The sequence below is a fragment of the Uranotaenia lowii genome, chromosome 3, assembly GCF_029784155.1.
Source record: "Uranotaenia lowii strain MFRU-FL chromosome 3, ASM2978415v1, whole genome shotgun sequence".
Taxonomy (NCBI): Eukaryota; Metazoa; Arthropoda; class Insecta; order Diptera; family Culicidae; genus Uranotaenia; species Uranotaenia lowii.
The window spans coordinates 277,878,537-277,896,955 of record NC_073693.1 but is presented as its reverse complement, the minus strand read 5'-3'; the positions used below and the strand labels follow the sequence as shown (position 1 = coordinate 277,896,955).

Genomic DNA, 18,419 nt, shown 5'->3' with positions numbered 1-18,419 from the left:
ATTGATTTAAATTACGTAGTGGTAGATATCTGCTTCTTGATAAATTGAAAACTAAGTGCAATTATTTCGGTTTCTGTCCGTCTGTTTTCAAATGAAATATTATTAACATATTGATTGCTTTTATTGGGGGTGGCTCCTAAAATCATCTTCCTCATCACATTATCTTATCAAAGAATTACACTTAGCTTTTTGATGCATCAGACAGAATTACAATCAGCTGATTAGATAATTTCAAAATACGAAGTTAAGAGGTCTCTGCTGTTGCATCGCATTAGCTTTTCCAAATGGCATTCAACTTTTGATGCAAGTTTTTCTAGCAACGTATGTTATGATTGCTAAAACATTTAAGCTTTTGGAGCTGTGTTTGAACCATGTATCAAACGAGCTTTTGACTTGTGCCCCGCATTATGTACAAGTTTCTATACAATAAGGACGGTGCATATCATACAAAAAAAAGTGAAGGTTAAAATTAAAATTAGCTATGAATTAATAATAATAAAGAGAAAAGTAATGAAATGAAATGGGATAGTAACGAAACATAATTCACTTATCTTGAGAAACAGCATCTTTCCGCTCCACTCTCTTAGGACGTCCCTGTTCCGTGAAAACTTTTTGTAATGGTCTGGGGGCGTAGTACGAGCCCCTATTTTTTCGGTGACTTCGGAACCGAAAATGCACTTTGGATTTTAAAGACAAAAACTCACTTCCACAAATCAGAATGCACAAAATCAACACCACACAAATATTCGTTCTTACCATAACGCTCATGTTTCGGAATAATATTTAAAAAAAACACTTCAAAAATTAAATAAAAAACAGATATACGCGGACCGAATCACGAAATCTTCCACCTGACCGCAGCGTTGCCAGCTCCCCCCCCCCCCGTGTCTCTCCCTATGCTTCCAAACCTGTTAATTTTTTTCTTCACCACACTCTCTTCGGTTTTTATTTTCACCAGATTCACCACCTTTCGCCTGCTGGCTCTCTCAGAACTAATTCTGAAGAGACGGAGTCACCAATTTCTATAGAAAAATAAAGTGGAAATTCAATGGTGTTAAGCCATATGTAAGTGTTTGGATGCATACCGAACCGTTCGTGAACGCTGGTACAATAAATACAGCTGTTTTAGCCTGATTTTCCATCACTTCACTACTCAAAGGACACGATGGCTTGGTACCAATCCAATAAAGTCTAGATCATACCGAATAAGGTTAATCCGCAAAATTATTCTCAAGGGAGACCGAATGAAACTTTTCGAGCCTATACCAAATTGTATTTGAGAAAACATGTTAAGCCTGCAGATTCCATCGGAAACTTTGCAAAAAACTGATAAAAAAGTGGTCAAAATCCTCACAAATCAATCTGTGCTAAAACTTTCGATGAAAAATTTGATCACTGGCCTACGATTGACTGGAATCGAATTTTGTATTGAGTCCCTAGTCCCTATGAAGTTAAATTTTCTGAAAAAAAAATTGAATTCGTTCCTAAATTGTGTTTATATTGTTTATTTTAAGTCGTGCTTAGACAAAATGAGAAGGAAACTGAAATTCCCTATTTGTGTTTTAAAATTATTTTAATTAGACTTTTAAAATTGTAATTAAAATTTTTTTTCTCTTTCAACATTTATTTGTAATAAATATAGTTTCTGAAGATGGTCGAATAAAGTAGACCGAAACGTAAAACTAGCGAATTTTTATTAAAAACATCACCGAACAAAATCAACAAAAGAAACCCCGAAAAATTACATCCAGCGGTGATTTAAATGGTCGTGAACAAAATATTTTGATGAATGAAATATTTTAAATAAAAAATGACACACCTTAATCCAGAAAACTTCGGCTGCAACCAAAGTTCTACATAAATAAACCTGTCCGTCCGCTTAATGAGGCAATTTGAAAACATATTTCAAATTAGTTTCCAATGACGCAAAGCAAAAGACTGGGTATGATGGTCCTTCCTCTTTGAAATTGGCCTCCGTTAATAGCAAACATAAAGTACCAAAATCAACAACAGCTAGGAAAACCGTCCAGTGCCGCTGAGAGAGAGCAAGGGGGAGAGCAAGAAATTGACACAAATTGCATGCAAAAGGCCAACATTTTAGGTTATCATTGAGAACGTGTATGTATACACAGGAATATAATTTTCCACTGTAAATGTTTTCGATTTTGGAAGCGGCAAATAATTTTTCAAACCCCAGTCACGAAAACCAATCTCACTCGCTGCTGAAATCAACTTTCCACCCTACTGATCCTTCTGGGGAAAAGACTTTTTGCTCGCTTATGAGGAAGCATGACGGCCAAAATCCTTGCCGATTGACGTGCAAGATTATGGTTGTTCAGATTTTCGAATGTTGGATAAACGTAATCTGAGCTACGAGGTCGCTTTGATAGAAGCTAATTCGAAGCGTGATGAACGTGATGAACCGAAGGCAGTCATAAGTGTTTTAAAAATGTCTTGAATCATGTCAGATTTCTGTTACAAGAACTATAAATATTTAAGCAGATTTCTTCCTTATCAGTTCTAAGGACAAAAATTGGTAACAATTGGCGAAAATTTAATTATTACAATCCAGGCGACATCCGGTACCGCAACCAACCCTATGCTTTCTTTTAATGTACATGCTTCAGTGAACACCCCAAATAATGACATACGACATGAATGAGGAAAGAATCTTGATTATGTTCTTTAGCGCACTTGGTACTTTGAACAAACAGTACTCGAAAAACCTTTTGCAAAGGAAATATTCCGCCTGCAGCTGCATAATCAAAGGGAAAATGCTTCCACCCATAAGTGAACTGAACTCAGTCGAAGTGGGAGTTGAAATGTGGAGCCGCCCTTATTCAACTTTCCGGTGGCAGCTCCTGACTTTTGTATGCAAATGTCGTGCCTTCCGGGTAGTTTTGCTGCAGATGGGACACGCCCTTTTGCTTTTCAGTGTGGGTAGCTACCGCAAAAAAATTGACGAACTAGCCGAGTGACATTTATTTACGAATTTTATATGGATTTTTATTTATTTCACCAATCAAAAACCTTTTCGCAGGATTCCTGATCCTGGTCCCGGATTGACGGGAACATTCGGTGAATGATTGATGGATTTTACGCTTGGAGTAATTCCTCGGCAGTGGCTAGACGAAAGTCAGGAGAGTGCGCGAATATAAAATCAATCGGGCTTAACCGCGCGATGTCAATGGACCTCTAAAAATTGAATGATTTTTTACGAATAGGGGAGAAATCCGGTGGATAAATGAATGGATGGGTGGAAACTTGATAAGGCGTCTCGATAGGCTAGACAGGCGCTAGGATAGTAGATATCGAAAAACCTAGCCAGGCTTATATTTCGAACCGAAAACACGCAAGGCTAACCACCAATATGTAGAACAATCCTTGGCATGGCTCGGCTCGAAACGGAGAGGGAGGGAGAAAATTGAAAATCGATACCGGCCGTCGTCGGCGTCAGTTTTCCGAACGTAGGACGTCGATTAGGCCTGTATTCGTTTGTTGTTTTAACATTGTCGTCGCCAATGCCCTTTTGCGTCTGGGTGCCCTGGATTTTTTTACACCTGACTGGCTTTCAAGGTGGTCCCTTTTATTGGAACCAGTGTGAAAGCAGCACGATTAAAAGCAAAATTTGTTGAAATGTGTGCTAATTTTGAGACGAACGAATCTATTTTAATGTTGTTCATCTGCTCTTATGTTATTTTTTACATCAGCGTCCTTGAAACACATTCGTAACCAAAGTCTTTCAGATGGAAGTTATTTGGAGAGAATTTTCAAACAATAATTAAAAATTAAATATTGATTTCCATCTTTTAAAATAATGTCCTTATAAAGAGTACCAAACCAAATTCATTTCTCAATTATGAAAGCGTTTTGTAAAGTACCAAAAAGAACATCCTTCTACCTACCCAAGGTGTGCAAATTTTGAAAGAAAATTTAAAAATTATTGATTAAAGAAAAGAAAATGCATATTTCTTTTAAACATGTCGTATGATATGCCACCTTGCAATAATTTTTAAAGGATTTCACACGGAATTCGTTAAAACTTTATTACATGATAGTGCAATCCAATTATGCCGATACTTTGGCGTTAAAATGTCGTGTAGTTAATCATTGAACACGAAACGAATTGAACTTTGCATGATACACGAAATGTCACTTAACGTTTAAGCTTTTTTATGAGTATAAAGCTTAAACTGAAATTACACAAAAACATCGAATTTTGTGCCTCAAGTGCACATATAAACTGGATTAGAAAATATTTTACGTTCTTAAACTCAATCTTATGTCCAGCTTTCTATCTTCAACTTTCTCATCAGTTTTGAGTTATATCACATCTTCAACAATAAAAAAAATTGTTAGTTTTGCAAAAATGATCCTGTTTCAGAGATATAAAGCTTCAAATAAACATAATTACATTTTTTTCCAAAAAATTTACTATAACTTTTTGGCATAAAATACAGGACATTTCCGTGTTCTCAATATTAAAAATTTACCACTTTGTTGAAAGCTGCAAAAACCATAGTAGTTATGTATGTAACAAGATGTAAAAAATGAAATTTTACAGCAAGAGTCGTAAATTTATTCAACGAGGCTTGCAGAGTTGGATAATTAAACAAAATTGAGCTAAACCATACGGGGGGTGGGGGGGTGGGGTGGGGGGTGTTTGATGGCTTATTTTTTCTATGACATTTTTGCTTGAACAATGTATGAATAAAAGAAATTCAAAATATTATTTTTCAGTACTTTTCGATTATTCATTTTTTAGCTCTTGTACATAAACAGTTTTTCGTGTTAAATAGAAACATTTGAAAATCCATCGTGCAATCTTTCAAATGATGATCAGGGTTTGCATATAGAATCTTTTAGTAACAAAGTAGTAAACTTCATTTAATCGATGCTGGAAAACTTAAAATTTGAATCATAATCTGGTGAACTAAGCTTAAGATTGCCAAAAGTTCTCCCGCACGTGTCCGGGTCGGGCAACTCTGCGCTATTTTATTTAAAACCTGACAAAATTCGGGCATTCTTTTTTCCAAATTTTCAAACCAAACCCGGGCACTGTCCGGGGAAATTTCACAAAAATTTAGGAACTATTAAACAAAAATAAAGAAAAAAAAAACATTTGAATCATTACTTTTTCATCGAAAACCTTAACCAAACTTTGAATCGTATTTCAGGCTGTTTTTATTTATTTTATTAAATCTAGCTTGAAAAGGGTCATTTTTCGGGCGACAAAATTTGAAATTATAAGGATGGAATTTGATTTTTTTTTATTTAAAAAAAAAATGTAAATAAATCCGGACAAAATCACGATATTTTTCAACAAAATTTGGGCAGCCAGGCCGGGCCAATTTTTTTATCAAATATCCGGGCAAGTCCGGGTAAAACCGGGTAATCTGACCAGCTTAATTTAGCTTATTAGATTTGAACGTAGAAAAAAAATTCTAGAAATAAATCCAATTTTCAAAACTAAAAGAAAAAGATAAAAATTTTGTGGTTCAAATCGGATTTATTCAATCATGATCCAAGTTAAAAATTTTAGTATGAAATATGGTTCTTGAAAAAACTGCAATACTCATAATGTTGAACAATATGCGAAACCATATGGAATTCCCTTCAATTTCTTTAAGAGAAGATACTTGTGTCTTTATCTTCAATTACTTTCCATTAAAAATCAATTCATGTGTATAGTTCTTTTAAAAAGTTTTTTCATCAGACAAAACTTGCAAAATCAACTCCGTTTCTACTTTATTTTTGTCATGTCCACCTTAATTTTGCAAACGAACTGACTTTGATTGAATTTTAAAATCGAACCAACTATCAGAATTATAAGCCTGCAATCTCTTGCAATTTAAATCCCTTTTATTTTGATTCTGAAACTCATTTACGAGTTGAATCTGAATCTGAATGTAAAAATTTGAATTTCAATCGATTTCGGAATTTTAATACGATTTCTGAAATGTACATAAAAACGGTTTCTGGATTTAGAAATATGAGCCAAGAATTGAAAAAAAGTTTGAGAGCCCTCAATCATGAATCCATTTTTATGAATAGGATGTTTTGGGTTTCATTGATTATTTGTCAGGTTTGAATTTTGCATATGATATCTAAGTTTCTTCATATTTGGAAAAATATTAACTAAATGTAAAAAGTGCGTATGCGTTCCGAAAATCTTGAGTCAAATTTTGAAGGAAATGTAGAACAAAATTTACTATACGAAAATAGGATTTCAAACACAGCTTTTGATTTCAATTTTACAATGATGATTCAAACCGAAAATCAAGAATTCTTATCCAAAATATGAAAACACAAATATTAAATCGATTTTGATTATAAGGAACTAGAATCTCTGAAATGAGTTAAATTTTATTTAAAATTCAGTATTCAGAATTGAATTAGAAGTGAAATTTTTTTTCAAAAACTGTAGCTGAATTCTGAACCTGAGATTAGTTTTCGAGGTTTTGACATCAGTTCTGAGTCAAAAGATTGTTACTATCGGATAACCTTTAAAGTAACTACTCTATCATCAAAATTTGATTAAGAATTACAAATTTTGAGCATAGAGTAGAATACCTCGCTTACTTTTGATGGACCCTCATGATGGGGAGGGGGGGTTTAACCCCTAAACCCCCCCCCCCCTCGTTCTTACGGCAATGACAATTTTTGTAGATCACATTAGAAAGAATAAAAACAATCACTGAACATTTAAAGTCAAAGATATTCAAGTCTTCTAAAACGTGATGGGTTTTAAAGTTTTTTTTTTCATAATTTTAAACAAGATTTTTCAAATTTTCTATTTTATTATTAGAAGTTCAGTCTAGCTGGCCAATAAATGATTTCAAGTCATAATAAGAAAAAAAAAGATTTACATAAATTTTATGTAAACCGAGAAACGCCAGTTAAATTTAGCTAGTAGACAATAAATAAATTTTATATGTTGCCAGAATTTAACTGTTTTTACAGGTCTGACGCGATTCTATGTTCACCCCAACTTTATAACACGAAACATTGTTTGATTCGTTTAATTTTTCCTTTTCTTTATTAATGTTATTCCTTTTCTCTACGTACTGATTGGTGAAGGGAAAACTTATTGTTTCCACGATTCTTCCAAAAATCTATATGAATTGCATTTTTTCAGTTCAGGTCAGTCTTGATCCAACCAATAAAACTTTACAAAAACTTGAAACATGTTAGCTTGAAACATGAAACTTTGGTTTTTAAAAATTTGCAATATAAACTCTGTTCTACAAAAATTCCAATAGAATACACTAGGGATCAGCATTTGGTGTCTATGTTTTGAAAACTTTTTTTTTTTTTTTGGAAGATTTTGGCGTCCTAATTTTGAACCATATTGTCTATCATCTCTTGTTTTAATGTTACGGTGTGTGGAAATTTCGAAATTGATCGATTTTGAGTAAAATCGACCATGAATCGAACTGATGAACCAGCAAACTTACGCGAAAAACGAAAACTGATTTTGAATCCTCCATTCAATCAAGGATTCAGATTTTGACTAGATATTTTACATTTAGAGATATGTGCCTTTTAAAAACAAAAATTCTACAATTTTTTGAAATTTAAATCGATAGCATTACAACAATTTGTGACACCGCAGAATAAAGTCTTGGAGTATTTTAATTGATTCAAAAACTTAGTTGAAGGCAAAATGGTCGTATTTTGCGATATTGGGAAAAATAAAAAATGACAAAACTCCTATAACTTATTTCTCAGAGGTCAAAATAACTTGCAATCATGTTGAAAATTGAATCAAAATCATCAATTTCACAATCCTTGTAATCCTCTACAATTTTTCCAAAAAAATACACAAATTGATTTCATGAATTTTCAATCATTTTTCAAAATTTCTCGAAAACAATTGCTGCAAGAAAAAAAAAACCAACTGCATATTTGAAATCAGCGCCCCGAAATTAGTCTAAATCTCTTCCTAAGCTCGTGGTACCTCGGAAAAATGTAAATTTTGTTACCTTGTGTGTTATTAAAATCCTATAATTTTTTTTCTAATTAAAATTTTGAGTTCAAAAGACACAATTTATTTTGAATAAGTCCAGATCGGCCGAATATTCGGCGCCGAATACCGCCAAAAAACCGTTAGGCCGAATATTCGGTTCACCGAATAGTTGAGCCAAGTATTCGGCCGAATAGGCCGAATAGGCCGAATACTTATTTTTCAAATTTTATACACTAACAGACTTGTCAAATTTTTTAGACGATTTTGGATAATTTCTAAGACATCCAAAAGTAATGCTGAAAAAGCTACAAGATCATCAAAAATTTATGGTTTCAGTAAAAGATCTTAGGTGTATCCGTGTATATTTCACTGTAGACAGCTTTATACTTTGATTTTCGTTTATTCCAGATTTTTTTTCATATATCCAGGCTTGTCCATAAATCCAATAAAGAATTAGAGAAAAGTTAAATCTGACTGGGATGGCCAGATATTATTTGAAATTTTCCAGATTTTACCCGAGTTCATTCAGGTTATTTGCTAATTCAATTTAATATTCAAATTTATTTTTGATAATTTTTAGATTTTGCGTTCAAGAACGATTTGTTAGAGTAAATTCGAATATAAATATAAATTTTTCTTTAGCCCTTAGACACGATTTTAACACTGCTGCTATGGTTCGATGAAAACATTAAATTTCAAGAAATTTACTTTATTTTTCCTCTTGTATGTTTGAGATAATGCCTAGATTCTGTTGCTATATGGTCTTTTTTTTGAAAAATTATCAAAAACTGTCCAGACCCGGCCTATGGATTCGTTTGGTAGAAAAAATGTTTTCTTAAAATTAAAGATCATCGTTTTTTTTGCAACTATTTTGAAGATATCTAGCTAAAATTCGACATTCATCTAATTCAATATCAAAAAAGCAATTTTCATGTTTTGTCCAAGATTTTACTGCCACCCAATCTCTTTATTGATATACGTCCTATAAGCGACAATTATGTGATGTCGTTCTAACTATTGGTGACATTTTGAAAATCAAAGAGACCTCTTTTTAAAGAAGATCTGAAAACATATGGAGTATTAAGATAGAAGAAATAGAAGAAAAATGAAATTGCGCATTTTAATTTCTCAACTCAACAGAATATTCGACCGAATATTCGGCCGAATATTCGTTTGGCCGAATAGTTGGAAAGGTCGATATTCGGTATTCGGCCGTTCGCCGAATACCACTACTCGGTACATCTCTAGTTTTAAATATTTTCCAAATCCAAGTTAAATAAATCCAAATATTGTAAATGGTTTGTAATTTTGAATATTTTCTTTTAATATTCCAAAATGAATGTGAAAAATTCATCTAATTTTATTTATAATTCAAAACCAAGATTCGAATCAATGCGATGATAATCGAAGCAAAAAAATTTAAAAAAACACAATAAACTGTATACAGAATTCTAGACACCGGACACCGGATTATAAATTTTTATGACCATAAATGAAACCACATCATCCGTAGTGATTGTAACCTAAGCTAACCAAATATATTTCTGTAATACTCCAAGCCGAGCGAATTCCGGCATTTTATCGATGGTTGAACTTTGAAAAGTCATTGAATCATTCAATATCGATCAAGAAGAAAAACACTTGAATACAAATAACATACGACGTATTACAGGACACGACACTTAATGTTATTACTAACGGAAAAAGTAAATCAATTTACCTTTTTTTTTGTCGACCGGTTTCGGGCTCGATGTTGCCCATTTTCAGAAGGATGTCCGACTCCCTCGGTCTATATTTTCCTTAATATTGCTCGAGAGCGTCGGACATCGTCCTGTAGATGGGCAACATCGAGCCCCAAACCGGTCGACAAAAATAGGTTAATTTAATTTCTTTTTCCGTTAGTAAAAACTTTAAGTGTCGTGTCCTGAAATACGTCGTGTGTTATTCGTGTAGCATAAGTTTATACGTTTAGCACAACCAGTAAAATGAGAGAAAAACACTTAAAGATTTGCTTTTTTTATCGAAACACATCAGACAATTTTGAATCAAACGTTGTGTTGTTTAGAACAAATTTGATCGAAAAATGTTGTTTTTTACGCAAAAACAGAATTCTAATGACAATTTATTTTTGAAATTTTGCAAATAAAGTGAATGAATCATTTGGCAATCTGAACCTAGGATAAGATTTCTTACAGCCCTGGTCATAAGTAAGAAATAGGTTTTACAAATAAATTTCCTTATTTAATGTGCATTTTTGGTGTTGTTAAAATATCAGGCTGAATTTGAATATTGAAACCCACAATTCCCCCCATGGAGGGGTCTTTTACACGGGCCTGGAGCAGAGTAACAACATTCAAGAAGAAGACGTTCAGATTGAAGATGAAGGTGTGAAAAGTGTTTGAGTAGACTGAGTCGATATGGGGTCATTTTTGAATTTCTCAAAACCTTGATCCATGATTTGCTGTAGAATTTTTAAGAAATGTTTACATGAGTAAATTTGAAATTTTAGGGTTTTATGGGATACATCATTTTTGTTTCTTCTGTGGAACCAAGCCTGATTATGGGTTTTGTGCCAATTTATAAATTATATGAAAGAAATTTTTCACTAAACAACTTTGTCCAAGATTGTAACTTCGTATCTCATTAGGCAAACAAGTTATTAGCTGTTGAATAGGGGTATGTCATTTGGCATTGAAAAACAATTAATTCAATTGACATCGCTGCTAGTGCCTTAGCGTGGTATTCCGTTTTTAAAGCAATACCTGAGAAATAAGAATTCTATCCCTTATGTTTTCCAACAAAAATCAAGATTTTTTCGTAAAACTCACAGCGTTAAAGTGAATAATAATGCGTCTACCAAATATTTAAATAGATTACTGTTTTTAGGCTTTTTCTTGTATTCCAAAGGTTTTAAAGTAGTTTTTGAGAGATTTTATTCTTGCACTAAGGAATATGACATTTGAGCTGTAATACTTCATCGAACTGCCTAGTTTATTCATTAACATGACGTACACTTCCTTGAGCAAATTTTGAAGAATCCATGCATAAAAACTTAAATAAAATCGATATTCTCACCTGACATGTTGACGAAAAGCTTTAGACCTGAAAGAAATAGAAAAAAAATGAGTACCTCGAAATCTACTTTGTCAATATATAATTTTGTGTTAGAGATAGACTTGTTGATTCTGAAAGTGATGGTTTGAAAGAAGTTACTAAGTCGAGCCCTTTTTATTCAAAGAAATTCTTGACAAAAAATAGTTATTTATGTAACACATTGCAAAAAGCAGATTTTTTCAGCACGATTCGTAAATAAATGGATAATTACGTCAAGTGTATGCCAACAAATAACAACATGTGGCCGACTATGCCAACGACTGAAAATTTATGATCACGTAGGTCGTAGAGTGTTCTTTTTGACACTGAATTCAGTGATGAAATGTAGCACTTTTCGATACTGTTTCAAGTGTCGAAATGTTCACTTTTCAACACTGAATTGCATAAAAACATTTTTTCTGCACAGCAGTTGTAAACAGATTGCGGAAGAAGTGTGAAAATTTAAAAAAAAAACTGAATAAAAAATATCTTTATTTCACGGATATACCTATACTTAATAATATTAGTCTAATTAACTTTTGGTAGCGTCCATATGGCTGTTTAAATTTTTGCTGCAGCAATTGATTTGAGCTCGTTTTTTATATAAATCTAACCCCAACTACAAGAAATTCCTCACGGTATTTCAGTATAAACTTCGAAAGCTCAAAATTTAGACTCTCTATGATACTTTAGTGTTCTTTCGTACTTACTTCCGCAATCAGTGTGAATTTGAACAAAGTCTTAATGTTTTTTTTTCTTTTTTGTCGAATTGATTTTAAACATCGAGAAGATTTTAAGAAACGAAACAGCTACCAACTTTATGCATAATCATCAGCTCAAGAAGAATACCGTTAAACTTTTCACGATTAAATCCCTTTTGACAGGCTGTCATTCACCTTTGCCATCAAGATTATGTTTCAGTCAACCTTCAAAAGAATATCTACATGTCATCAAAGGGTTCGTTCCATCACATCCACGTCAAAATGAAAATGTGACGCATGAAGACAGCGCACTATGACAAAAGCCTCAAAATAAAGTCATTTATCCGAAGCATGTTTCCATTTACTGACAAAATGTGGAACAGTTCCTTCGGCTGGGTTCTGTTCAAACTACCATGTTTGCCGTATAATATGTAGTAATAACCATACACTGAATCGTTACAATCGATTTTCATCAGTTCTTTTTTTCTCTCTCTCTCTCTTTTCAATCCTTTGCAGTCTGATGGAAACACCTCGTTTCTGCGCGCAGCTAGAGCAGGCAATCTAGAAAAAGTTTTAGAGCATCTTAAAAATAACATCGACATCAACACTTGCAATGCGGTAAGTAAAAGCGGGGGATAACTCGGAAGTGGGAAAAGGGCGAATTGAGACATGGACCAACAAGGAAAGGGGGGATTTATGCTGCCTGTTCTGTTTTGTTTGGCCTCGGCAAATATTTGCTCGGTATCTCGTTGTTCGTGGCGGGCGTTTCAGCCCGGATCAGTGAAACGGATCTATCCTCTCTTTTTTGCTCGATTTGCCCTTTACGTGGTACAGTCTGAGCGTTTCGACGACCTGGGTGGCGCAATCAACTCCACCCAATGCATGATGAGGGCGGATTTCCGTACTGGTCCTGGTTGCCAAAGTCGAGGAATTATGTAAATCAAGTTATTAAAGCTTAATTATCATGAGAAAAAAACAAGCGAGTTAGACACCGGAAAAGAGAGGTTAAGTTTTTACTCTTGGTCATGATTTTTATTTATTTTCTGACTTTCTAACTCTCTATAATTTTATGACTCTCGAACTTTCCAGTTTTCTAATTATTTTACATCTGAATTTTTGACTTTCTTACTTTGTAACTCTTTAAATAATTGGTATTATAAATTTAAATAAATTTCTGATTTTTATTATTTAAGACTTTGAGAAATCGAAATATCTCCTTTTGTGCCTTCCTGCCTTTTAGACCTCATAAATTTTGACTTACTAACTTTCTAATTTTCTGACCATTTGATTTTCAAACAAGTGGAGTTTATGACTTTTCGCCCATTGGCCGTCCAGACTTGCTGACTTCCTGACCTCCTATTGGTCTGACTTTTTAAATCAGCTTTTCGGACGTTCTACCTTTACAACTCCCGGTTCGCTTTTAAATTACTGATTTTCTTGATTTCTAACTTTCTAGCGTTCTATTTTTTTTTTATTTCTGCCTTTCAGAGGTTCTCACAATCTCCTGAAGTTCTGAGCATATGGTTTTCTTACGTTTTAACTTCTGTACGTGTTGGCTTTCTAACCATTTTGCTTACTAGTTGTCTCGTTGCCTGAAATTCTGCCTTCCAGATTTTCTTTACTTTTTGACATTGTGAATTTCAAACTAGCTCTTAAACTGTCTAACTTTATGATTCTCTTATTAGTTGACTTTTTTACTTTCTCTTTCTCTGATTTTCTAACCTTTCGAACGGCCTTTTTCCCTTCTGAATTCCTAGGTTTTTGACTTTCCTGTTTTCTGACTTTCTTACTTTGACTTTCTAACTCTTTACCTTCCCACTTTCGACTTCCTGGCTGATTATGCCCTGGCTTTTAAACTTTAAAACTGTATGGCTTACTAACTACATACGAGACTGCCAGACTTTCACACTTTTTTTAGCTATCAGAATCTCTGATTTCGTAGCATTTCTATTTTCTAATTATCGACTTTCTGCATTCATGATTTTCTGGCTTTCTAACTTTTCCGGTTTCTAACCTTCAGACCTGGCATCCACATTTCTGAAATCCTCACTTTCTCACTTTCTGTTTTCCGGTTTTAGACTTTCTGGCTCTTTTATGACCTTCTAACTCATTATTTATATTCTTTGACATTTTTCCTACCTCATTAACGGATATTCTGATTTTCTGACTTTTCGAATCTGAATCTTTCCTTCTTTCATATTATCTGAATTTATGATTTTTTAACTTTCTGACTTTCTATCTAATGTAGACATTAGAAGAACAAATATTGGAAATCTTTTTAACTACCGACCTTTCTGTTTTTTTCCACATTCTTAGTTCCTAACTTAAATATCTGTCTTCCAGGCTGTTGACTAGCTTTCCAGTTTTTTGAATTTCTGATTTTTTGCCTTCCTGATCTTATTTTTGAATTAATTTCAAATTTTCTGGTTTTCTCCTTTCTGACTATTCTGACTATTTCCTTCAGTCCACTTCTAAGTTCTGAGTTCTGCGTTACGAGAATAAAGAGTCCAATTTTTTGTCTTTTCAACTCCAAATTCTGAGTTGTGCATTTTAAATTCTGAGATTTGATAAGCTCAGCCCACAGTGACTAATGTTTGCCTGTTACATTACACTAGACAGCATTACATATTGTAACAACAAAGCTTAGCCCACATTGGCTATTACGTGTCTGCTCTATTACACAACACAGCATTACACATCGTTACAACGAAGCTCAGCTCACAGTGGATATTATTTGTCTGTTACATTATAAAATACAGCATTACACATCGTAACAAAACAGTTTAGCCCACAGTGGCTATTATTTGTCTGTTACATAACACAATCAACATTAGACATCGTAACAACAAAGCTCAACCCACAATGGCTATTATTTCTCTGTTACATTACACAACACAGCATTACTTTTCGTAGCAAAAAAGTTTAGCTCACAGTGGCTATTATCTGTCTGTTCCGTTGAACAATCCAGCATTACACATCCTATCGAAAAAGCTTAGCCGACAGTGGCTATTATTTTCTGTTACATTACACAATACAGCATTACAAACCGTAACAAAAAAGTTCAGCTCACAGTGGCTATTATCTGTCTGTTACATTACATATCGTAACAACAAAGCTCAGCCCACAAAGGCTATTATTTGTCTGTTACGTTCCACAACACAGCATTACACATCATAACAAAAAAGCTCAGCCCACAGTGGCTATTGTTTGTCTGTTACATTACTTATCCCGCATTACAGATCGTATCAATAAAGCTTAGCCATAGTGGATTATTTGTCGGTTACATTACACAAAACAGCATTACACATCGTCTCAAAAAAGTTCAGCCCACAATGGCTATTATATTTCTGTTACATTACACAATCCAGCATTACACATCGTAACAACAATGCTCGGCCCACAGTGGCTATTATTTGTCTGTTACGTTCCACAATCCAGCATTGCACATCGTTACAACAAAGGTTAGCCCACAGTGGCTATTATTAGTCTGTTACATTACTATTCCAGCATTACACATCGTATCAAAAAAGCTAGGCCACAGTAGATATTATTTGTCTGTTACATTACACTAAACAGCATTACACATCGTAACAAAAAAGTTCAGCCCACAGTGGCTTTTATCTGCCTGTTACAGAACATACTCAGCATTACACATCGTAATAACAAAGCTCAGCCCACAGTGGCTATTATTTGGCTGTTACATTACACAACACAGCATGACACATCGTATCAAAACAGTTTAGCCCACAGTGGTTATTATTTGTTTGTTACATTACACAGCATAACACATCGAAAAAAAAATCAGCCTACAGTGGCTATTATCTGTCTGTTGCATTACACAACAAAGCATGACACATCGTAACAACAAAGCATGACACATCGTAACAACAAAGCTCAGCCCACAGTGGCTATTATTTGTCTGCTTCATTCCACAACACAGCATTACACATCACAGAAACAACACCAAGTGACATATTGACACTTTACACAATGATGATGTCTGAATTCTCAAATCTGACCACTGAGCTCACTGTTCGAGTTTTAGGTTCAAAGCTTCAGATTGCAGATACCAAATTCCAGAGTAAAGATTTTAAATTTCGGATTTTCAATTTTAAGATTTCAGATTTACGTCTCTGTAGTTTTGAGTTCTGATTGCCGACCTCTGTGTTCTGAGTTTCAATTTCAATACAAAGTTCTTGTTCCGAGTACCGTGCTCTAAGTTTTAAATTCTCAGAGTATAAGTTCAACCCCAATCCGTCCTAGAAATTTTAACTCGTTAAAGTTTTTGGAGTGTCCGGACTTAAGCTGCAATATCTCTCGCCGCGCTAATGTAATTACGCCAGTAGAACCGGTATGAATTTGCCTTTCCGGAGAATATAATTTAATTGCGAAATTCTTGCGTTTATATACTCAAAATTTAGTGCAAAGTTGAATTTAAGTGTAAGACAATCTGAAATATCGCAAATTGATAGAAAGTTCGAAACACAGCTACCTACCATGGAAAATTCGTAGAAAATTCTGTGTTTCGTATTTTGAGAATCTAAAGATGCTAGAATATATCAAATAGCGTCAACTTTCCAATGTACTTTCAAAAAATTTTCTACTGTGACCGAAATAGGTTTGAATCTTTCTTGATTGAAAAGTATAGCTTTTACAGCACTTTTCTAAATTTTTAATGTGGTCATAATCTTAAAAAAAAAAAATAAAAAAATATATATCCTTGTTTGAAACATATAGCTTTCTTGAGCAATAGGTGGAATTTTTTTCCAAGCATTTGGTAGCTGGTTTATAGTCTTTTTTCCGCAGCATGTTTATTGGATTTTTTTCAGCCTTTGAATAACTTTAAAATAAATAGTTAGTTCTGAATAATATTCGAAAAAAATATTTGAGTTACATTAAAAGATTCTCAAAACGATGAATTTTGTACAAATCGGTTGAAAACAAGAGAAATATAGCGATTTTGAGCGATGAATGTGAAATTGGCACTCAAGGTCTGATTAAGATTTTTTTTTTGTCTGGACTTTCAGGGAGCGTCCATAAAAAAGTAATGATGCCAAATTCAAGATTTCAGAAATTGGTTAGCGATCCCAGAAGATTTTTTTATTTGGATGCACCCGAATAAAGTTACAAGTCGCAAAACTTTCAAGAGTGTTGAGTTTATAGTTCTGAGTTTTGAATTCTTATTTCTGAACTCTCCCCGATCAGGAGAGCATATCAAAATAATAACTCAAACGTATCTCACCAAGATATTTACATCTGATTCAGTTATAATTAAGCACTCCAAATTTTCGATTTTAAGTTTCTCCAATCTGAATTATATCTTATTCTGATTGACAAACTTGAATGGGGTTGAGCTCATATTCAATGATCAAAATTTTTTTCGGATTGTCCTAAAATAAAATGATTATATCTTATTTTGATATACGTACAACTTTTTCTGAAACACGGACATCGAAGTCAACGGCTCAAACCTTACATTAACGAGTTTCGCTCAACAGATTCGTAAAATGGAATCATATTCTTGGGAAACTCAAAACGGGGCATGGTTTTATCAAATAATGTGGTTTATTGACCTTCCACTAGAAAATTCTCTCGAAGCACTCATATCTTGATAAGTTATAATTTTGATATAATTTGTTCTGTCCAATATAAAACTATGCTATCTGAACGAGATATAATCTTGATAGGAGCATATCAAAAACTGATATAATTTAGCTATGATCGTATAGATTTTTTGATATAATTTGAGATATTTTAACATCCTACGAGTACTGAACTATAACTCATTTAGATAGAAAAAATTAAGTATCAAAATATCTCATTTTGATATAATTTTCTTTTTCCCTCCTGATCGGGTCAGCTTTTTGTTTTGATTTAGAATTTAAAATGAGAGAATTTCAGGAATCAAATGTTTTATTTCGAATAACGGATTTCAGGTTTTTTCAATTTAAGTTTCAGGTTTTAGATTCCAGATTTCCGAGTAAACTGTTCTTTTGTTCGATTTTCTAATTCCCCGGTTAGGTATTACTTTATAGTTTTGTTTATGAGTTTGGGTTTTGAGATTTGATTTCTAAGTTTACTTCAGAGTAATTTTTTTTTTGCATTGTCAAATATTCACTTCTTACAAGGTTCAGAATGCTGAGTTGCGAGTGTTTCACTTTATGATTTGATTTTTAATCAAAAATTTTAGATTTCAAATAGCAAAATTCAGAATGAAGGTTTCAAATGTTTACTTCAGATTTCGATTAATTCGATTTTGTTGTCTTCTTTAATTGATATTTTTCGGTGACTTACGACGAAAAATAAAACTGCGGTTTTTAACGTTTCGGCTTACTAAATTTAAGCCATCTTCAGAAAAAAAACTTGTTATGCCGCGTGTTTCCTTTACGGCCATCGTCTTTCAAATGTCGTAGGACGGCCGTAAAGGAAACACGCGGCAAAACAATTTTTTTCTGAGGATGGCTGAAATTCAGTAAGCCGAAACGTAAAAAAACGGCAGTTTTATTTTTCGTCGTAAATCACCGAAAAATATCAATTAAAAAAGACCACAAGAAAGTGCGGTGGTCAAAACCAAACAAATTAATTAGATTTGAGAAACTTCTTTATTTTTAAAAATTAATTAAGATCTAGGATATCAAACTCGGATTTCGATTTCA

The 18,419-nt window shown here is 33.5% G+C and overlaps 1 protein-coding gene across 4 annotated transcripts in view; it reads left to right on the top strand.

The window, feature by feature from the left end:
• The window catches only part of LOC129753677 (ankyrin-3-like), a 110,391-nt gene that overhangs the window by 70,557 nt on the left and 21,415 nt on the right, over positions 1-18,419 (top strand). For all 4 annotated transcript variants that reach the window (XM_055749523.1, XM_055749522.1, XM_055749520.1 and 1 more), the window contains one exon: positions 12,280-12,381. In XM_055749523.1, the coding sequence (XP_055605498.1) occupies positions 12,280-12,381 (102 nt within the window). The remainder of the gene's footprint in view (positions 1-12,279; positions 12,382-18,419) is intronic.